The sequence below is a fragment of the Oncorhynchus mykiss genome, chromosome 7 (genome assembly GCF_013265735.2).
Source record: "Oncorhynchus mykiss isolate Arlee chromosome 7, USDA_OmykA_1.1, whole genome shotgun sequence".
Lineage (NCBI taxonomy): Eukaryota > Metazoa > Chordata > Actinopteri > Salmoniformes > Salmonidae > Oncorhynchus > Oncorhynchus mykiss.
The window spans coordinates 29,328,308-29,352,133 of record NC_048571.1 but is presented as its reverse complement, the minus strand read 5'-3'; the positions used below and the strand labels follow the sequence as shown (position 1 = coordinate 29,352,133).

Sequence of the window (23,826 nt, the reverse complement as noted above, 5' to 3'; positions counted from 1 at the left end):
GACAGCTCTTTTTGTGTTATACACTTTTTGTTAAATCACATAAACAGTAACTCTTTCATTTCAGAGCCTGGATTTTTCCCAAGGCTAATATCCATAATCACGCTGAAATCAATTGAATGGGGCAAACGTTCAGGATTCTACATTGTGAAATACATTAAAATACTCAAACTACAATGTTAAAAACATTCTAAATTGTGAAATTATTTCATTGATAGCATGAAACAACTCCATGTATTTTCTGACGTTTGATCAGAGATATTTTATTAGAGTATCTCTTGTCACACTGAACACAGCTATAAGGTTTTATGAGTTTTACTCATTTAGCTGAGTAAAACTCTTCCCACATTGATTACAGCTGTAAGATTTCTCTCCTGTGTGTGTTCTCTGGTGTTGAGTCAGATAGCCAGTTCTACCAAAATTCTTCCCACATTGAACACATCTATAAGATTTATCTCCTGTGTGTGTTCTCTGGTGTAGATTCAGAGTGCTAGATGCAGCAAAACTCTTCCCACATTGACCACAGCTAGAAGATTCCTCTCCTGTGTGTGTTCTCTGGTGTAGATTCAGAGTGCTAGATGCAGCAAAACTCTTCCCACATTGACCACAGCTACAAGGTTTCTCTCCTGTGTGGATTCTCTGATGAATTTTAATGCCTGATGTGGAGGTGAATCTCTTCCCACAGTCAGAGCAGCAGTGAGTTCTCTTCCCTGTGGATCTCTGCAGGCGTTTCTTGAGGTGTTTTGATATGTGGAGACTCTTCTCTGCCTCTTCTCTGCCATCATGAGGTTGTTGAGGCTCCCCATAGGATCCACGGTAGTCCTGTCTCTCCTGTGTGAACAACAAAGTCAGACAGATGGTTAAAGGCCCACAACAGCGGTAATTCACTGTAAAAGGTGATGCCAACAGCATAGCCATGATGTTGTACAATAATTGACATCTGTAATGATTGTTAAAATTATTTGACATTTGCCTTAAAATGAGCAAGAATAGTCATATTTTTTTCTTGTTTTCACATTAGTAGTAACATCTAAGATTGTAGACTAGACATAAGTTATTCATGTTGTTGAAACTCTAAGCAGTGTGCCAGACAACTTTTTGTCTCCAATATAGGCCCCTTTCTGTGTTTGCTAAAATTGCGGCACGAGGGCAATGCACATGCAATTTAGTCGTAGAAACTCCTCCCAACTAATGAGGAAACCGATAGTTATGGATGTAGTATATCTGCGTGGAGCAAAAATGGTGAGCAAAGATTTTAGTTTTCACAATGTATTCTGAATGTGAATGGGGGAAACTCAGGGGAGAAACCTCCATTTACAGGTTGCTTATGAGTGCATTTCACACTACTTTGGATTATAATTGTAAGGCTGGTTTGAATGTCCTGTTTAATATAATGTTTGCTACAATATTAAGAATTATGTGTAATTATTGAAGAACTGCATTAATGACACTATCAATTTGGGTGTTGTCAATAAAGTTAAGATTGTATTTTATTTTTATTTTTTTAAATTTCACCTTTATTTAACCAGGTAGGCCAGTTGAGAACAAGTTCTCATTTACAACTGCGACCTGTCCAAGATAAAGCAAAGCAGTGAGACAAATAAACAACAGAGTTACACAAGGGATAAACAATAGTACAGTCAATAACACAATAGAAAGTCTATATACGGTGTGTGCAAACGGAGTAAGGAGGTAAGGCAATAAATAGGCCATAGTAGTGAAGTAATTACAATTTAGCAGATTAACACTGGAGTGATAGATGTGCAGATGATGATGTGCAAGTAGAAATACTGGTGTGCAAAAGAGCAAAAAAAGTAAATAAAAACATGGGGATGAGGTAGGTAGTTGGATGGGCTGTTTACAGATGGGCTGTGTACAGCTGCAGCGATCGTTAAGCTGCTCAGATAGCTAATGCTTAAAGTTAGTGAGGGAGATATAAGTCTCCAACTTCAGCGATTTAAGCAATTCGTTCCAGTCATTGCCTGCAGAGTCCTGGAAGCAAAGGCGGCCAAAGGAGGTGTTGGCTTTGGGGATGACCAGTGAGATATACCTGCTGGAGCGCGTGCTACAGGTGGGTGTTGCTATGCTGACAAGTGAGCTGAGTTAAGGCGGAGCTTTACCTAGCAAAGACTTACAGATGACCTGGAGCCAGTGGGTTTGGCAATGAATATGTAGCCAGGGCCAGCCGACGAGAGCATACAGGTCGCAGTGGAAGGTGGTATATGGGGTATTGGTGACAAAACGGATGGGACTGTGATAGATTCCATCCAGTTTGCTGAGTGGAGTGTTGGAGGTTATTTTGTATATGACATCGCCAAAGTCAAGGATCGGTAGGATAGTCAGTTTTGCGAGGGTATGTTTGGCAGCGTGAGTGAAGGAGGCATTGTTGTGAAATAGGAAGCCGATTCTAGATTTAATTTTGGATTGGAGATGCTTAATATGAGTCTGTAAGGACAGTTTACAGTCTAACCAGACACCTAGTTATTTGAAGTTGTCCACATATTCTATGTCAGAACTGTCCAGAGTAGTGATGCTAGTCGGGCGAGCGGGTGTGGGCAGCGATCAGTTGAAGAGCATGCATTTAGTTTTACTTGCGTTTAAGAGCAGTTGGAGGTCACAGAAGGAGTGTTGTATGGCATTGAAGCTCGTTTGGAGGTTTGTTAACACAGTGTCCAAAGGGCCAGATGTATACAGAATGCTTTCCAATCTTTAGGAATCTTGAACGATGCGAAAGAGGTTGAACAGACTAGTAATAGGGGTTGCAACAATGGCTGCGGATAATTTTAGAAAGAGAGGGTCCAGATTGTCTAGCCCAGCTGATTTGTACGGGTCCATGTTTTGCAGCTCTTTCAGAACATCAGCTATCTGGATTTGGGTGAAGGAGAAGCTGGGGAGGCTTGGGCAAGTATCTGCAGGGGGTGTGGAGCTGTTTGCCATGGTTGGGGTAGACAGGAGGCAGCCGTAGAAAAAAGCTTATTGAATTTCTCGATTATCATGGATTTATCGGTGGTGACAGTGTTTCCTAGCCTCAGTGCAGTGGCCAACTGGGAAGAGGTGCTCTTATTCTCCATGGACTTTACTGTGTCCCAAAACTTTTTGGAGTTAGAGCTACAGGATGCAAATTTCTGTTTGAAAAAGCTAGCCTTTGCTTTCCTAACTGACTGTGTGTATTGGTTCCTGACTTCTCTGAAACATTGCATATCACGGAGACTATTCGATGCTAGTGCAGTACGCCACAGGATGATTTTGAGCTGGTCAAGGGAATTCAGGTCTGGAGTGAACCAAGGGCTATATCTGTTCTTAGTTCAACATTTTTTGAAATTTGAAATTTGTGTGAGATTGAGGGCATCTAGCTTGGATTGTTGGACGGCGTTAGCCACAGCTACAGTTAAGCATATTCCAGTATAGGTCACCTAACAGAACGAACTCTGAAGATAGATGGGGAGCAATCAATTCACATATGGTGTCCAGGGAACAGCTGGGAGCTGAGGGGGTTCTATAACAGGGGGCAAAAGTGAGACTTGTTTCTGGAGATTCATTTTTAAAATTAGAAGCTCGAATTGTTTTGGCATGGACCTGGAAAGTATGATAGAACTATGCAGGCCATCTCTGCAGTAGATTGCAACTCATCCCCCTTTGACAGTTCTATCTGGATCGAAAATGTTGTAGTTGGGGATGGAAATGTCAGAATTTTTGGTGGCCTTCCAAAGCCAGGATTCAGACGCGGCAAGGACATCAAGATTGGCGGAGTGTGCTAAAGCAGCGAGTAAAACAAACTTAGGGAGGAGGCTTCTGATGTTAACATGCATGAAACCAAGGCTTTTACGGTTACAGAAGTCAACAAATGAGAGTGCATGGGGACACGCAGGGCCTGGGTAAACCTCTACATCACCCGAGGAACAGAGGAGTAGGATGAGGGTACTGCTAAAGGCTATCAGAACTGGTCGTCTAGTGTGTTGTGAACAGAGAATTAAAGGAGCAGATATCTGGGCGTGGTAGGATAGATTCAAGGCATAATGTACAGACAGGGGTATGGCAGGGTGCGGGTACAGTGGAGGTAAACCTAGGCATTGAGTGACGATAAGAGAGGTAGAACCTCTGGAGGCACCGGTTATGATAGGTGAGGTCACCGCATGTGTGGGAGGTGGGACAAAAGAGAACTCTGAGCCATGTTGAGTGGGACTAGGGGCTCCGCAGTAAAATAAAACAATGATAACTACCCTAAACAACAGTATACAAGTTATATTGACAGAGAGAGACATAAAGCCAGGCATAAAGCAATCACAGGTGTTGACTGGGAGAGCTAGCTCAGACAACAACAGGTAAGACAACAACAACAGGTAAAATGGCAATGAATGGGCAGAGAGGGTCAGTTAACTACACACAGGGCCTGAGTTCGAGGCTGTGGCCGACAGATAAACAAATAAACAAAATCGAGACCCGTGATTAATGAACAATCCAGCAGGCATCAGCTACAGTATGTAGCCAAGTGATCATAGGGTCCAGTGAACAGGAATATATGAAACAGGGAAGCCGTTAGGTAGTCGTTACTATGCTAGCAGGGAAATGCTCCTGGCTCGAGGCTAACTGGTGCTAGCTCCGGGACAAGGGCGTCACGACGTCCTGCAAAGGGCGGTTGAGGGCACATCGGGCGGAATTACGTCGGCAGACCAGTCATGATGGATTGGCGGGGTTCCATGTTGACAAAGGGTCCAGGCCAATTGGCAAAAGAGGTATTGTAGCTGGAGTAATTTTGTTTGCTAGCCGGGAGATGCACCTGGCTCGGGGCTAACTGGTGCTAGCTTCGGGACAAGGGCGTTAGCCACTATAGCCACTCCGGTGCAAAGGTCCAGAGCTCACGGCAGGAATCCGGTGATGAAGTGGCTTCTAGTCGTCTTGGTGAAGTGTCTGGGAGGCATCAGCTGTGTAGCCGAGTGATCAGGCTGGGAGATGGGCCTGGCTCAAGGCTAGTTCGAGGCTGGGCCACTCGGTAGCAGCTAGCTAGCTGTGATTATCCGGGGTAATGGTCCAGAGCTTACGGCAGGAATATGGTGATGTAGTGGAGAAAAATAGTCCGATATGCTCAGGGTTGATATTGCGCTGTGCAGACTGGCAGGTATTATCCAGGCCAAAAGCGGCTGGTGTCTGAGCTAAAAAGGCAAAGGCCTCTAGCAGTGGCTAACAATGACTAAATAGCTAGTAGCTAATTAGCTGGTTAGCTTCTGATGGCTAGGTTCTGATGGAGGTTCTAGCTATAAGGTCTAAAAAAATAGCAGATCCGTATCACATTGGGTGAGCCGTGTTGCCGGAAGGTATATTTAATTTAAACATGGAAAAAGATATATACAAAAAATGACAGATTTTTTTTTACCATTTACAACTACTAACACGTCATACTGCTACGCCATCTTGGATTGCAAGATGACTCCGTTAAAAAACATTGGATATATCAAACTCTGAAATGATTTAGTATTTCTGTGCCCACAAACTGTTTTCCCAGCGTAACTTAATTAAGGAGCACTAAATGATACGCAGGTCGATTGCATTTCAGAATAGAAAAAAACTGTCCCACAGCAAGATCCGTATTTAAGTTGAAGTTCATCATATGACAAGCGTACCGTTATGACTATGACTACTGTTCACTGAAGGAGGGAAACTAGGTACAACATACTATGAAATCCACATGTTATGACTATAACTACTGCTCCCTGAAGGATGGAAACTAGGTACAACATACTATTAAATACACACGTTATGACTATAACTACTGTTCCCTGAAGGAGAGAAACTAGGTACAACATACTATTAAATACACACGTTATGACAATAACTACTGTTCCCTGAAGGAGGGAAACTAGGTACAACATACTATTAAATCCACACGTTATGAATATAACTACTGTTCCTTGAAGGAGGGAAACTAGATACAACATACTATTACAATTCACGCCTCGCTGGAAGCCCCGCCTTCCACAGGTGATGAGCGTGAGGCTCGGATTTATTCCTTACATTTAATACCGTTCTTCACCGACCCAGGAAGGGGTTGGGCCAAACAGGTGTTCTACCCCGTTTCCCTCCTTCAGGGAACAGTAATTATAGTGTTAGGTTCTAATTTTTCAGAGTAAATAATTCACGGACACTAGAGAACCTTAACCAAGTTTTAAAAATCCCAAAGGGTCGTTACAGCTGTAATTCAGACAAAAACATGTTCTCACCATCACAAGTATATATACCCCACTTTGGACACTCCTTCTCTCCAATTCTTACATCTTCTGGTTCGACAGGAAGAGGGTAACAGGATTCTAAACCCTTATTACTCCCTTCAGGGGATCTGACCTGACCTCCTGACCTCAACCCCTCCTTCTCTGCAATCCTTACATCTTCTGGTTCGACAGGAAGAGGGTAACAGGATACTAAACCCTTATTACTCCCTTCAGGAGATCTGACCTGGCCTCCTGACCTCAACCCCTCCTCTGCCCAATCCACAGACGTCCATCCACTTCCCCTATAGCAATCCTGTTATCTCCTCCCGTCCACCCAGTACATTCCACAGCCACACTGTCTTTCTACAGATCTCAGTCCTTTATTTACTATGCGTCTGATCTATCATGTCTTTAATATCTCAATGTTCAAAGTTTAGAATCCAACAGTCATAAAGTTACACTCCCTTTCAGTCGGTCAACTTCGGTAAAACATACTATGGGAAAATACAATCATTCCCCATGCCGACCCAAACGGATACTAAATGAAACGGCCCAATGGCAGACCACCCAGACCTGACCCCGCAAGATGCGTCAGTTTTGTCAATGTATTCATTGTCTTTTGTTTGAAATACTCCTGTCAATGTTGAGTAAGGACGCACACCTAACTACGCATATAGAAGTAGGACTAGTCTACCTGGCCTGCGCGCAAATGTAGGCCTATAAATGTGCCCAGTTGGTGATGTCTGACAGTATTTCTCATTGTCTTAACGCACCTCCACTAATGAGCTGTGGAGCTTCTTAAAGTAATGTTTTATTCACCTCAAACAGCAAGTAAACAAAGTCTAATCAAAATCAATTGCGTACGACAATAGTTCCTCAAAGTATTTTTGTAAAATATTTCCACTCGGCATGAAAGGAAAAAGTGTAATTATCTGATCCAGTGGAAATGTCATAAAATACCTGTTACTTCTTAACCTTTGCACAACTAGTCGACAGCTGCGTCTGTCCCGAACTCACTGGCGCAGGGAACTCTGAGGGCCCAGAATATTTCATACAATGTTGCAAGCTTGCTATCACAAGTTTCGGAGGACCCAGTTGAAAGTTGATATGTTTCAAGTTTGTTGTAGACAGGCCATGAGCAGCCAAAGTGATTTATTTTTATCAGGATATTTTCTACCTGCAGGCTGCAATGTTTTTATTTGTAATGTAGGTTATTATTTTACATAGTTGGCAATAGCAATAAGTTACTTTTAGATTTGTATAATTTTCATTTAGATTTAGATAGAATGTAGATTAATCACAGACAATGATTTTGAGATACTATTATAAATTAAACTGTTCCACAAAAATGTGCATATGAAAATCATAACTGGCACGCAGATCGATAGAAATGGTAAGATACATTGTCACTCTAAATGGAAAAGTTTGATGACCGCTGGTGTAGTTAACTACTGAACACTTTAGGAGCTTAACGGCAGAATTTACAGCAGCGGGGGGAGGGAAGAGTTTTTCTCGGTTATATTGATGACTGGCTCCCTCGAGTAACTTGTGTATCTGTAATTATTTAATCAAACAGCATGCTTAAAGCATCAGACAAGTTACGTACATATAGGTGATTTTATTAAAACACATGGAGCGATTGGTAGAAAGAACAGATAAGAATTTGTTCTTAACGACCTGCCTAGTTAAATAAAGGTTACGTTTAAATAAATAAAATAGTATTTTTTGACAAACCGTTTTTACAAATCCGTCAAGGCAACAACTTTGAGAAGGGTTTAAAACAAAGGTTTCAAACCAATTCATGAATGTAATTGAATCTAGGTATGTTTCACCTTTAAAGTAATGGCATTAAATAAGTTGGCTGAATATTATACAATGACTTATCAACAGCTCTAATAATTTGACCCCCACAGGAAATTCTAGAATATACTATATATCCAAGACACCTGGTTAAACTATCATTATGACATCATGGATGAATTCTAGAATATACTATATATCCTAGAAACCTGGTTAAACTATCATTATGACATCATGGATGAATATACTATATAGCCTAGAAACCTGGTTAAACTACCATTATGACATCATGGATGAATTCTAGAATAAACTATATAACCTATAATTATTTTTAAAACAATAATTTTGACCTCATGGATGGCCAGTCTTTGTATTCATAGTGTAGTGAACTCAGGGGATAGCCTGAAGGTTGCGACAATAGCTTTCTCTATGAATTTGAGAGTGGTTACATTTCTCCAGCCCCATCCCTCAGCTGTTTACCAAACCAAGTTTCTGAGCAGCCATTTTGTTGCGGTTTTTAAAAAATCAACACATCAATCAATCTGCAGTTCAAACACTGTTTTGGTAATAAGATGATGGGGTTGGAGAAATGTAACTACAGACAGACAGACCCACGGATGCAAGGACTGAACATCCATGATATCAACATTATAGTTTTAACCATGTTGATGCTATACAGTATTGGTTTACATTTACATTGTTTCTAGACATTGGATTAAAAAAAGCTTATTTGGGGTTCTGATAGGGTACAACAGTTGAACTAAGCTCATGAGCCATGTGTTATATTCTTCAAGAATCAATGGCTATATTTAAATCATTTAAAAGTCCAAAAATGGATTTAGCAATTGCATATTTTCCCTTTAACACCACACATCAGTTCAACAACTGCTGAGTTTGGTATTTAAGACAGCACTTATTAGTATTAATCAGGACGCGGTTTCTCAAAAACATCTTACGGCTAATTTCATCGTTGGATGCATTTGGGAAACCGGCCTCAGACATCCAGTTTCCTCGTTCTACTTTTTAGATGTGACAGTCATCTCCCCATCTCCCCTTCCGAGGTGTCTGACTAACTGTTGCTGCTGTTGAAAGAAGCGTTCCGTCCACTAAATTACACGTCACACCAACAGCATTGCCTTTAATTCCCACACCGCCATCTACTGACTGGAGTGGGTAACGCAGTTGAATAAAACGTATATTTAATTTTCAGACAAAAAGTTAAAGGGGAGGAATCAGAGACGACGCTAGCCCTAAAATATTAATTAGCCTCCCTAAATTAATCAATATTAGTCTATATATTTTTCTGTGATTTATTTTTTCGTCAACCGTTCCATCGTATCTTAAACTTCCTACCGGTCCGGCACTAGGACCTGGGGAGGCTGCTGCACTATTGACTGTTAGACTTTCTTCAGCAAAGACGGCTGAAAGATACTTCGAGAGAGGGGTACCACTACACAGAACGGAACTGGATCAAAGATGGTGGACAGAAATACTAGGAGAGAGGGGTACGCCTACACAGAACTGAACTGGATCAAAGATGGCGGACAGAAATACTAAGATGCAAATGTAAGGGATTGTAATGTCAAAACGAATCATGCAAAAACATGCACAGTTGCCAGGAATGTTAGTTAATAAGGTAGAGACTAACGATTATGCATTTTTTAAATCATAAAGATCATTTCCAAAAATCGTGATTTAGCAAGCTAGCTGACTAGCTAACATTAGCCAGCTAGCTGACTAGCTTTATGGATGTTGTGACATGATTATGACATGACATTGTAATTCAGCGAACCAGGCTGTCATTTTGTGAAACAGTGGATGTATAGAATCTAGCTAGCTGAAGAATTTACTGCAAATTGAATGTACAATTGCGTAAGCTTGCCTTGCTGATAGTTGCCATGCAGATAGATGAAATAACGTAGCTAGCTATGTTTTTGCTTATTGTGCAGTGAATGATTAAAATCCCTGTATGCCCATGGATGTTTAGCTAGCTACCTAGCCGATCTGTGTATGGACCCAAACGTTTGGTATACATATTAGTTAAGAACCTAGCTATGAACCTCAGCTATCATAGCCAGTTGTATCAACTTCAAAACAGCCTGAATGACATTAATGAAGCCTATGGATTGAGTAGGATATAATATCATGTTGTGCCAAGGATGCAAGTCGTATATACATGTAGTTATTACGATGCATGAGATCCCCACATTGTAGCCTGTACATTTAATATATTCACTGATCATGTACTCTACCTTGGCAAATAAAAGTGCAGTTTAGGTATGCATGTCTTTGAGATTGTTTTTCAGTCATATCCAATACCAGGAGCATCAAATTCCAGTCTTTGAATGACACTGTGTCTGCATGTATGTATTACACTTCAACAGTGTTTACCAATCTTGGTACTAGGACATCAATGGTTACACATTCTAACTAATAGACTAGAAACAAGATTTAACTAGTTAATTCATACATACAGAAATATAATGTTAAAAATCTGAACATTACACTTCCTATGCATCATGTAAATACTCTAACACCGGTTCATCTCTATCTAATGACCTTCATCTGCATTGATCTGATAAACACAGGATAGGTGGAGTATTTCATCAAATTACACTTCATTTCAACCAGTAGAGAATGTGAAAAGCTTTATTGAAAAGGTCATTATCCAAGTGTTATAAATACAAGTTCAATCTGTACTTCAATGCACATCTGTTGTGAATTATAAAAACAGAGGAAGAAAGAGGAGGTGGAAAGAGAGGTGTAAAAGACAAAGGGAAAGAGGTAAACATAGGAGCAGGGAAGGCAGCACATGATTAATTAATCACAGTGTTACATAAATATTCTCTCAGTTCATCACAATTACATAACAGTGTCTCACGTCGGCACAAAGGTCATCTTAAAAGCAGGTGAGGTGGCGATGATGAGACTGGGGGTTGGCATCCTCTCACATCAAAACATATCTGCAGACGAGAGACAGATAGAGAGAGAGCATGTTTAAGCCTTGTGTTTTTATTTTTTATTCTAACATTGTTAGTCATCAATCAGGAGGTGAAATGCAAAACTGACCTTGGATCATTAACTCTGGGACTATTGCATCTATCTGTATTTCAATTTAAAGCATCTCTTTAATAATACTTCCTGTTGTCCTGACCAAGTGACCTCTCACATCTGATCATGCTGTGCCCTCTATGTGGCCAGTTTAGTTGCAGGATGGGTTCACCGATACAGCTGATATAACCTAGAGGATTTAGGGAGAAGGGGAAAGAGGGATGAAGTGAAGGAGAGACTGTTATTTAGAAAATAAGGTAGTTAAAGCGACTGTTCAACAGGAATCTGTGTGTGGCCTCACCTGGTGTCCACACCACACTAAGTGGCTGCAGAGTACTTTATGCTGAAAAACATGAACGGACACACAAGGACAAATAATATAGCGTAGTAAAATAAATAATTAAGTGTCTTACTATTCTCCATGGTTGGCCCTCTTGCCTATTCTTTGAAGGTGGAAGGAGCCACAGTTATACACCTGAGCCTGCTTACTGCACAACACAATCCATCAATCAGATTGATACATGAGTGTGTAGGTGTGGGTTATAGGGTGTCTTTAATTGTTCTACAATTTTTCAATATTAGTGATTTAAAATAGCCTGTTTTGTTTTTGCACAGACATCACACCCTTACCTAAACAGCACCCTCATATGAGAAGTAGAAATCAAAGGGAGAGAAACTAGGAATTGAATAACTGCAGTTGACATAGCTAAGTAAATGGAAGAATACTCTTATTGCAATGTGAATGGCTCTTTGGTTGTGCATAGTGTAGTCTATGGTGTTTCCAGGGAACAGCACCCTCTTTGAAGAAGTAGGAGGTGAGGACCTCCTGCACACGGATTGCCTCTCTTGCTGCGTTGTTGGACCCCTTCCTTGAAACATCCTGCAGAGCAGCAGACTTCTCCTCTGGCATACGACGGCGAGCTGCAGATCCCCTCCTGGTCCTCGTGCCAATCCTCATGAAGTTATGCAGGACACAGGTAGTCTTCACACACCTGAATTCCTCCAGGAGGCAGTCCCAGATGACCCTGGTCACCCAACCTTGTAGTGCCCTACACGGTAACTATAGGCAATCGTTTAGAAGGAATCTCCAGTTACAAGGTATCTGTAGGAATATGGAAGACAATGTAATTATTAGACTGTTACATCACCAGGTCATTGTGGATTACTAAAGTATAATATCCCTGATAACATTGTATTGATAGATGCATGGGCACACATATGTGCATGTGTAGCGTGTGACAATAACAGGATCATATCAAGGATGGCATCACAAATTAACATACTCATTACTCATTGATAATGAGTTGATCATTTGAATCAGCTGTGCAAAAACAACAATGTGCCTCTTTCAGTCCCCAGGACTGAGAACCACTGCTCTTCATTGGGACCTCTTTATATGCAGACTGGCTTTCATAGAGCTCTTTATCTGAGGACAGAAAACCTCACAAGAAACAGACTTCATTATAGTCAAATTACACCACACTGAATATTATGTTACTATTATCTCCGTCCTCACTTCTAGGAACAGGAACTACACAAAAGTACCTGCCCTATCCAGAATAGCTTCCTCTCTCACTGACAGTTGGGGCTGCTATCCTTTCACCCTCCATGGCTGTTAGCTAGCTACCTACAAATGCATTTGGAGTTTGTTTTTTACAGTGATAAATACATCAAGATAGCTAGCTAATATGAATTTAGGTAGCTGGAGATATCTAATTCACTTAGCTATCTATCTATACAGTATTTGAAGTTGGTTAGCTATCTCATTTAGCAGCTCATTTAAGTTAGCCTGCACTGTAGCTAATTAGCTAATAATACATTTTTTTTTTTACATTTTCAAAATCTATTTACTTACTTACTTAGGTTCTCCCAGCCATGTGGGCAATTGGAAACAGGGCAGCAAAGTTTGTCACCAGAGCGTTTTAGAGGATTTTACTATTGAACTATGTACCCATTTGATAACCAGACCTTCATACAAACTTGCTCTGCTGAATTCTTGCCGGAGTCACAACGGGCGGCCTAAGCGGCACACATCAATTTAACGCTATTTATCTACATTCACCCTCAGTCACCTTGTCCTTGTCCTAGAGAGATTTTGTTATCAAAACATCACACCACGGTGAGCCTAAACAAAACACAGCCCTGTGGGAAAAATGAATGGTGGAAAAACGATGTGAACCATTTCCCTGTTTGACCTGTAGTTGTTATGGATATTATGACTCTACAGCGCCCCACAGTGGACGGGTCACAATATGTTACATTGATAAAGCACACTTTATTTAACCTCCATGTCATCTTGTTTTTACATGTTATTGTAGATTGTAGCGGTATACAGGATGTATTCTGGATGTTTTCAGTGTATTTTTAACCCTTTCAAACAATGGATTAATCGATTAATTAACATTACAAAAAGTAAACTCAAATCTGACAGTCCAAACAAAAACACACATTTTCAGTCAAAAACACAAGTCAGAACACAGCCTCTCTATTCTCTCATGTGATTTCAGGTCCTCTGACTGGGAAAATGTATTTTCACAATGAGAGCAGTGGTATGTCTTCTCCTCCTGTGTATTAGTATGTTGGAAAGGCTTTTATCTTGTGTGTATTCTCTCATGCGTTTTCAGGCTCACTAACCACCTAAAACTCTTTCCACAGTGGGAGCAGTGATAAGGCTTCTCTCCTGTGTGAGTTCTCTCATGCCCAACCAGGGCCCCTAACTGAGTAAAATTATTTCCACAGTGGGAACAGTGGTAGGGCTTTTCTCGTGTATGTATTCTCTTGTGCATTTTCAGGCTCCCTAACCACCTAAAACTCTTTCCACAGTGGGAGCAGTGGTGTTGGTTAGGCGTCTCCGGGTCTGTTTCCTCTGAGGAACTCTTCCCGCTGTCAGTCTGGTCTCTCTCCTGCCAAAGACAAACATATTATTTAGTTAAACAGAGAGACCTGAATGACATCTGCATTAAATAAAAATTGCCTTCCTATGAGGTTTAATCTAGACTAGATCCCTCAATAACCTGAGGTCAGTCTTCACAACATTACATCATTAAAAATAAACTTGGTGACGGTGAGATTTAAAAACAAATGACGTAGAGCTCCAAATCTAATTCCTCAGGGAATGTCTTGATGTCATAATAAGAGCTCTATAATACTAGATAATGTCATGTTTATAGGTAATGTTTTAGGCTGAGCAGAGCTATAATATTAGATCATGTCATGTTTATAGGCTGAGCAGAGCTCTATAATAATAGATAATGTCATGTTTATAGGCTGAGCAGAGCTCTATAATAATAGATCATGTCATGTTTTAGGCTGAGCAGAGCTCTATAATAATAGATCATGTCATGTTTATAGGCTGAGCTCTATAATAATAGATAATGTCGTGTTTACAAGCTGAACAGAGCTCTATAATAATAGATAATGTTGTGTTTATAGGTGTAACAGATGTGAAACGGCTAGCTTAGTTAGCGTGGGCGCTAAATAGCGTTTCAATCAGTGACGTCACTTGCTCTGAGACCTTGAAGTAGTAGTTCCCCTTGCTCTGCAAGGGCCGCGGCTTTTGTGGCGCGATGGGTAACGATGCTTCGAGGGTGACTGTTGATGTGTGCAGAAGGTCCCTAGTTCGCGCCCGGGTATGGGCGAGGGGACGGTCTAAATTTGTACTGTTACATAGGCTGAACTCTATAATAATAGATAATGTCGTGTTTACAGGCTGAGCTCTATTATCTATCTATAGCGTGACAACGTTCAGCTGTTTTTGTGATATGTATTATCTAACACTTACCATTTCTTTCCTTTTTGGTTACTAAGCAGTTCTATCAACATTTAGCAACTACGTTAAACTAGCAACACTAGCAAACCCATTAGCTATATTTCAGAGGATAAAAGTTGGATATTAAATTAAATGTGTCATGCAGTCGAATTTTACAATATACAGAATGTCACACAAAATGTGTACATATTACTCTTTTGAAAACTCATCTCAAAACCTAACTTAACTACAACCTAACTTAACTACAACCTAACTTAACTACAACCTAACTTAACTACAACCTAACTTGACTACAACCTAAATTGACTACAACCTAAATTGACTACAACCTAACATGACTAAAACCTAACTTGACTAAAACCTAACTTGACTAAAACCTAACTTGACTAAAACCTAACTTAACTAAAACCTAACTTAACTTACATGAATTACAATGAAAAGGGACTGGTTAGGAAGAACACTTCTACAGCCAGAGAGGTGAGAGGTCACACATGGTTTAGATGGTAAATATTTATGTCCCCTTAGTTGTTCTTTGTTATTATGAAGGTAATTTGTGTCAAATGTACTTTTCCCCACATCGCTTACATTGCTTATGCATATTCAGAGGCCAGACTCAAATTCCGAACACAATGCGCATCCTGGCAGATCTACACCTAACGCAAACACATTGTGATTTTTGTGCATCCAGACCAAATGCAGCTTGGAGTGATCAGATGACAGAAAGTCACATTTAGGCGCCAGGTGTAACTGAGGCCACAGATGCTCCATATCCATTACTTTGAGTGTTTTATTTAATGACTAAATGTTTCTTTCAGTGTTGCAGGGGCAGTCAAGAAATGGAACAGCAAGGCCACAGAACGACATAAGCAGAGCTGTGGGAGACCACCTCAAGCCCCTGGTAGAGCCGGGGGTGGTGTTTACCACTCGTTCAGCAGGCTGGAAAAGTGTAATTGATTCTGTTTTTCATACTAAGATGGACCAAGAGTCTGTTGATTAGTCGGTCATTGGGTTAATTTGTTTCGCAATATGTTCAAATCAAATCAAGCTTTATTTCCACAGCACATTTCAGACATGGATCCAACACAATGGCTTCATTAGAAAAAACTATGAGAAACAGAAATATATAGTACACAAACATAAGAGGATAAAAAACAGAATAACAACTGAAAGACTTGAGCATTCTAAGGAAATGCCATTGATTAAAATATGACCAATTGGATTTTAATATCCAACCTAAAATATAAGCTTGTTTTTAAAGGAGGGGTCCTGAAAGACTATGGGGGTGTCCACTGAAAGTTGACTAGTAACAACAACTGGGACCTAAAAGACACCCACCATGAGACCCATCAAATCTGCCCAAGAAGAGGCAAACAAAAGAAAAACCCACACCAAACTTTAAGACAGGAAGTAAACCAAAAAGCTGTTGACTCTCAACATCTATCAAGACCACTGTAGCACTGGGCCAGACACTCTTAAATAGAACCTGGACCAGCTCAGGTGAAACACCTTCCCACTAACAAGATGGACAAGCCAGCACAGGTGTAACACATACTGACTAACGAGGTGACACCAATCAGTGCGTCCTACGGGCTGACGAGCTTTATGTCCTAAAGTCCAACCTCAAAACGTAAATGGAAAAACCAAAGCCTGTAACACCATCCCCCTCACGACAACAAATATAACCTATATTTTTGTTGGACAAGTTTGCTTACCACCAACAGAAAACAACTTACAATTCACATTATAATCTACTACAATGCTTCACCTTCTACAATATAAACATGGTGTCTACTGGCTGTCAACAATTAAAAACAAGAAAAAACATGTACTTCTAAATGATACTATACAATCATATTTTTTTTCTCCTTTTTCTTCCTATAGAATCGAAGAACTCACTAGCTTCTAGAACTCTCATCCCCTTGAAACGAGCCCAAAGAAAACTCAAATCAAATTGTATTAGTCATGTCTGATTTCAAGAGCAAACTCCTGCAATTTCTTGATAGGCATGTTGTTGGATCGGGGCCCAGTCCCCAATGTCATGCTCTAGTACATTTGGGTTGGAACATCTGAGAATGATCCCTGCTATTCTAAAAGCAGGACAACAATTCCAATATAATTGTACACAAAAAATAGTCATTTGGTTGCATGAAAAATTATGATTACTAAATATGTTACATGAATTGTAAATATGAAATATCAAAACAAATGGACACCCCTTTGTAAACATGGACTGATAAAAAATGTATATTTTGTCAGGCTGGATGTTTGAAATATGAGGTGATTTGCATCACTCTTCTTCAGTTGTGGAATAAAGACATTTGGCACTTGGATGTAAAGAAATGCTGGAGTGATGTAAGATTGCTAATAAAATTGATTATAGACCAATTTATTATATTGCGTCCATGTGTATAGGCTGCATGTATGTTGAATTTAAGTTGTTTTCAAGTCATTGAAAAAAAGACCCAAAGACATCGTATCAACTTTCACTTTCAGTTTTCAACGAATTACCTTTTGCTAAATGGGAATAGCCAAGTTAGACAATTTTTGTTAAATCTCATAAATAGTACTCTTTCAATTCAGAGCAAACGTTTAGGGTTCTACATTCTGACATTCCTTAAAATACTGCTCCTACAATGTTAAAACATTCTACATTGTGACATCATTAGAATACTGCTCCTACAATGTTTAAACATTCTACATTGTGACATCATTAGAATACTGCTCCTACAATGTTTAAACATTCTACATTGTGACATCATTAGAATACTGCTCCTACAATGTTTAAACATTCTATATTGTGACATGACTAAAATACTTCGACAATATTGAAAACATTCTACATTATTTCATTGATATCATGAAACAACATGTATTTTCTGATGTTTGATCAGAGATCTTTTATCAGAGTATCTCTTCCCACATTGATTACAGCTATGTGGTTTCTCTCCTGTGTGTGTTCTCTGGTGAGATACCAGGCTGCTTAGCTGAGTAAAACTTCTCCCACATTGATCACAGCAATAAGGTTTCTCTCCTGTGTGTATTCTCTGGTGTACAGTCAGAAGGCCAGATGAAGCAAAACTCTTCCCACATTGATTACAGCTATATGGTTTCTCCCCTGTGTGTGTTCTCTGGTGTGATATCAGGCTGGTTGAATGAGTATAACTCTTCCCACATTGAGTACAGCTATAAGGTTTCTCTCCTGTGTGTGTTCGCCTGTGTTTTGTCAGACAGCCAGATGTACCAAAACTCTTCCCACATTGATCACAGCTATAAGGTTTCTCTCCTGTATGTGTTCTCTGGTGTGATGTCAGGCTGGTTGACTGAGTAAAACTCTTCCCACATTGACCACAGGTATAAGGTTCCTCTCCTGTGTGTGTTCTCCGGTGTGTTGCCAGACGGCCAGATGAACAAAAACTCTTCCCACATTGGTCACAGCTATAAGCTTTATCTCCTGTGTGTGTTCTCTGGTGTGATGTCAGGCTGGTAGACTGAGTAAAACTCTTTCCACATTGATCACAGCTATAAGGTTTCTCTCCTGTGTGTGTTCTCTGGTGTTTTGTCAGACAGCCAGATGTACCGAAACCCTTACCACATTGATCACAGCTATATGGCTTCTCTCCTGTATGTGTTCTCTGGTGTATAGTTAGATAGCTAGATGTAGTAAAACTCTTCCCACATTGATCACAGCTATAAGGTTTATCTCCTGTGTGTGTACGCTGGTGTACTATCAGGCTGTTTAGCAGAGTAAATCTCTTCCCACATTGATCACAGATATAAGATTTCTCTCCTGTGTGTGTTCTCTGGTGTTTTGTCAGACCGCGAGATGTGCCAAAACCCTTTCCACATTGATCACAGCTATATGGTTTCTCTCCTGTGTGTATTCGCTGATGAATAGTGAGACAGCTTGACCCAGTAAAACTGTTCACACATTGATCAAAGCCATAAGGTTTCTCTCCAGTGGGAATTCTTTGATGTATTTTAAGGTCTGATGAAGAGTTGAATATTTTCCCACAATCAGAGCAGCAGTGAGATTTCTTCCCTGTGGGTCTCTGCTGTTGTTTTTTGAGGTGTTCTGATCTGTTGAGACTCTTCTCTGCCGCATCAGCATCATAATGTTGTTGAGGCTCCACAGAGGATCCACGATAGTCCCGTCTCTCTCCTGTGTGAATGACAAAGTCAGACAGATGGTTAACCTGTTGACTGTATGGGGCAGTATTTTCATTTTTGGATGAAAAACGTACCTAAATTAAACTGCTTATTTCGCAGGGCCAGAATCTAGAATATGCATATAATTGTCAGATTAGGATAGAAAACACTCTAAAGTTTCCAAAACTGTCAAAATGTTGTCTGTGAGTATAACAGAACTGATATTGCAGGCAAAAACCTGAGGAAAATTCAACCAGGAAATGGCTTCTATTTTGAAAGCTCCAAGTTCCATTGAATGCCTTCCCTCCATTTAAAGGGATATCAACCAGATTCATTTTCCTATGGTTTCCCCATGTTGTGAATAGTCTTTAGACATAGTTTCAGGCTTTTATTTTGAAAAATGAGCGAGAAAGATCACATCGCGTCAGTGTATAGCTGGGTGTCCCCAGAGTTTTGGCTGCTTGGAGCAGCCATTTTCTCTCTCTCTCTCCTATTGAAGAAGCTACAGTCCCGGTTGAAATATTATCGATTATATATTGTAAAAACAACTTATTGATTATAAAAAACGTTTGACATGTTTCTGTGAACATTACGGATACTATTTGGAATTTTCGTCTGCGATGTCGTGATCGCTCGAGCCTGTGGATTTCTGAACATAACGCGCCAACCAAAAGGAGGAATTTTGGATATAAAAATAATCTTCATGGAACAAAAGGAACATTTATTGTGTAACTGGGAGTCTCGTGAGTGCAAATATCCGAAGATCTTCAAAGGTAAGCGATTTAATATATTGCTTTTCTGACTTTCGTGACCAATCTACTTGGCTGCTAGCTGTTTGTAATATTATGTCTACTGAGAGAGATGTCCTTAAATAAACGCTTGGTATGCTTTCGCTGAAAAGCTTTATTGAAATATGACACGCCAGGTGGATTAACCACCACCTAAGCTGTGTTTTGCTATATCGCACTTGTGATTTCATTAAATATTTTTAGTAATTTAATTTTAATTTAGCGCTCTGCAATTTAGCAGATGTTGACGAAAATGATCCCGCAAAAGGGATGGGTGCATCAAGAAGTTAAAGGCCCACAACAGCAGAAATCCACTGTTTATTGAGATAAAAGATGATGCCCAGAGCATACTCATGAGTTCTACAACAATTGACGTCTGTTAAATTATTTGACAATGAAGACAGTCAAGTTAGCAACAAGTCATATTTTGTCTTGTGGTAACTAGAAATAAGTTATTCAAGTTGTTGAAACTCTAAGCAGTGTGCCAGACAACTATTGGTCTCCAATGTAGACCTTTTCTGTGTTTGCTAAAATTGCAGATATATTCCTTAAATGTAATACTGCTCTTCACCGACCCAGGAAGTGGCGGGGCCAAACAGGTGTTGTAACTTGTTCATAACTGGCACACAGATCGGTAGTAATGGTCAGATAAATTGGCTCTCTAAAAAAAAAAGTTTGCCGATTTTACAGGAAACTTCATGAGCATAACGTCAGAATTTAGGAAGGCCAGCAGCAGGTCGGTTGGTTATTTTCTTCTGGTTATATTGATCTCTGGCTTCCTCAAGTCATTTGTGTTAATTATTTAATCAAACGCTTGAAGCATCAGTTCAGTTCAAGTTCTATATGGTTCTATGTGGAAAAATACATCATAACATAAGTTCCGCACAAACAGTTGATTTGATTCAACACATACAGTTGATTTGATTAAACACATACAGATGATTTGATTCAACACATACAGTTGATGTAGTTGATTTGATTCAACACAAACAGTTGATTTGATTCAACACAGGGGGTGTGTCTATATGGAAAAATACACATCATAACATTCAACCAATCAATTGGTAGAAAGAGAGCAGTATGTTTTTGTTATCTGGGACACACTAGAACATACAGTGCATTCAGACCCCTTCCTTTTGACACATTTTGTTACGTTACATTCTATTCTGAAATTGATGATTTATTACATTAGATTACATATACATACATTTATTAATGATCAATCTACAGACAATAACTCATAATGACATCACAATACCCCATAAAAGTGAGATTTTTTTTTTTAGAAATGCTTGCATACCAGTGGTTGTATCTCTGTAGGACATGCCAGTAGGTTACAGCAGGTTGTAACTCTCTGTCATGCCAGTAGGCTACAGTAGGTTGTATCTCTAGGTCATGCCAGTCGGTTACAGTAGGTTGTAACTCTCTAGGTCATGCCAGTAGGCTACAGTAGGTGGTATCTCTCTAAGTCATATCCAAGTGGAAACAATTATCAACCCGAATGTGGAAAATGTTGAATTTGGTCAACAACAAAAATTAATGGCATATTTGCTACGTGAGGTCTACTTGAACCCACAGAAGTTTCGTAATGGGTAAGTTGTTATGTGGACACGTGATATACCGACAACTTTGATAAAAACATTATAGAAGTTGTCTCCAGATCGCTATGCATATTCATGCCATGAGGCTAGTAGCTTAGCATCTCTCTCCATTGAATACAGGCGGGTGACGACAACAACCCTCATAGAATATAAACAATAGATTACAATAATAAGATGTATCCACCAATCCAAAGAAATGACAGGCAGGAGAAAGACAACCCGCAGTGTCGCTTTGTGGACAATGACTCCCCTTGTTAGGGCAGAGAGACATCTTGTCAGTATATCCATATTCTTTGGTGTAGCCAACCCAACTCTCACATGGCACTATTGGGGGGCACGGTGTGTAGTAAAACATCACTACATGAAAATCACTATATGCCGTGCCCCCCAGTCTGCGGTCAGCAGATAGACCCTTCTCAAATATATATGTTAAGTCACTTTGTGGAAACGGAATGGAGAAAAGAAGGGGTAGCTTGTTCTCTACGTCGTCTGATTCTAGACATATCAGTCATCATCCCAGGGCCCTCCGTTGAAGAGGTATTGACGAGCTAACTCCGAATATCCAAATTTAAAAACACATTTAAGGCGGTACTTACTGGTGATAATCAGATCTCCTATCTCCACCTCTTCATCTTTCAATGTGACAGTAATCTCCCCTTCCTTCTTCACTCCAAAAACTGCATCCTCCTCTTCTTTTACTGTAACATCATCCTCTTTCACTCTGAACGAGTCTTCCTCTTCTTTCACTGAAACGTCTTTCTCTTCTTCTTTCACTGTAACAGCATCACCCTCTACTTGTTTTACTGTAACATCCTCCTCTTCCTTTTCATCTTTCACAACAATGATCTGCCACAGACCCTCTTTCTCCGTCCAGCAGACCTCCTCTTCTTTAACCGGAGGAGAGTAGTTTAGGGAGCTCATGGTCGGGGATGTTAGCTAGCTATCATTAGCAACTAGGCTAGTGGTAACTTAACCAGCCAGCTACTATAGCTGACTAATACAAAATAACGCAATATTAAATTAAATAGGTTAACAAGTAGATACGACAGAAGTGTGTCTAAAACACAGTAGTTAACGTACACCGAAAGCGTCTAAATAGCTTGAATCTTTCGGCTATGTTGACTAGCAAGCTACCGAGGTGGTTGACGAGCAGTTTCTGAAGAACCGTCCACTAGATTATACGTCACGCTGGCAGCGTCGCCTGAAAGACGTACACGTCGTCTGCTGACTGGAGGGGAAACGCAGTTGAGGATCATATTTTATTTTCAGACAAAGATTATTTTAAATGGATTTAATTAAATAATACTATTATATTGAGACATACAGAGACCTGAATGTGTTGATTTATTAGTGCGAATAAAAAAATGTTTACTACAGAACATTTAAGGCAGTTTCATTTAAGTCATACTAAATCTAAATAAGTAGCTAGTTACTGTAGGTCTATACTGTTCCTACATGGTGTAACAATACATCATGTAGATGTATATAATGAACAGACTAGGTCTATACTGCTCCTACATGGTGTAACAATACATCATGTAGATAGATGTACACTACCGTTCAAAAGTTTGGGGTCACTTAGAAGTATCCTTGCTTTTGAAAGAAAATCACATTTTTTTGTCAATTAAAATATAGAATTGATCAGAAATACAGCCTAGACATTGTTAATGTTGTAAATGACTATTGTAGCTGGAAATTATTTATGGAATATCTACATAGGCGTACAGAGGCCCATTATCAGCAACCATCAATCCTTGGTTCCAATGGCACATTGTGTTAGCTAATCCAAGTTTTTCATTTTAAAAGGCTGATTAAACATTAGAAAACCCTTTTGCAATTATGTTAGCACAGCTGAAAGCTGTTGTGCTGATTTAACAAAGCTTTTGTAAACAGTGGTGTTGCATAACAATCAGGCAGTAGAACAACAATAATCATCACCCTTTTCACCAATCTTCCCTGCCCTTAACATTGGGTTTGATTCAGATCCTGCCAGTATGACCAGAAATGAATTCCAAGGTCATTAACTTATAACCACAGAACCACCACAGACCTTTCATGCATGAATAAAAACACCTAAGTATTAGATTTACTGCCATGGTCTAGTATGTCACTGCATCAGACACCATTCACAATGCTGGCTGAGGTACGAGTAAAACATGACATATTGTTTCCTAACCCTCGCAAGGCTGCAGGCCCAGGCGGCATTCCCAGCCGTGCCCTCAGAGCATGCGCAGACCAGCTGGCTGGTGTGTTTACGGACATATTCAATCAATCCTTATCCCAGTCTGCTGTTCCCACATGCTTCAAGAGGGACACCATTGTCCCTGTTCCCAAGAAAGCTAAGGTAACTGAGCTAAACGACTACCGCCCCGTAGCACTTACCGTCATCATGAAGTGCTTTGAGAGACTAGTCAAGGACCATATCACCTCCACCCTACCTGAAACCCTAGACCCACTCCAATTTGCTTACC

At 40.0% G+C, this 23,826-nt stretch overlaps 1 protein-coding gene across 3 annotated transcripts in view; it reads right to left on the bottom strand.

Moving 5' to 3' along the window:
• Nucleotides 1–22,550, bottom strand: part of LOC110527619 (zinc finger protein 501) — a 174,204-nt gene extending 151,654 nt beyond the window's left edge. The window contains exons 1-2 of one of the 3 annotated variants that reach the window (XM_036983121.1): nt 21,952–22,550; nt 15,850–18,979 (exon numbers count right to left, since the gene is read on the bottom strand). In XM_036983121.1, coding sequence (XP_036839016.1) covers nt 17,676–18,979; nt 21,952–22,276 — 1,629 coding nt within the window. In that variant the 5' untranslated portion in view covers nt 22,277–22,550 and the 3' untranslated portion in view covers nt 15,850–17,675. Of the gene's footprint in view, nt 1–15,849; nt 18,980–21,951 lie in introns of those variants that run through there. The other 2 variants (XR_005052561.1, XM_036983124.1) reach the window with 2 other exon arrangements.
• Between the last annotated feature and the right edge of the window lie 1,276 nt (nt 22,551–23,826).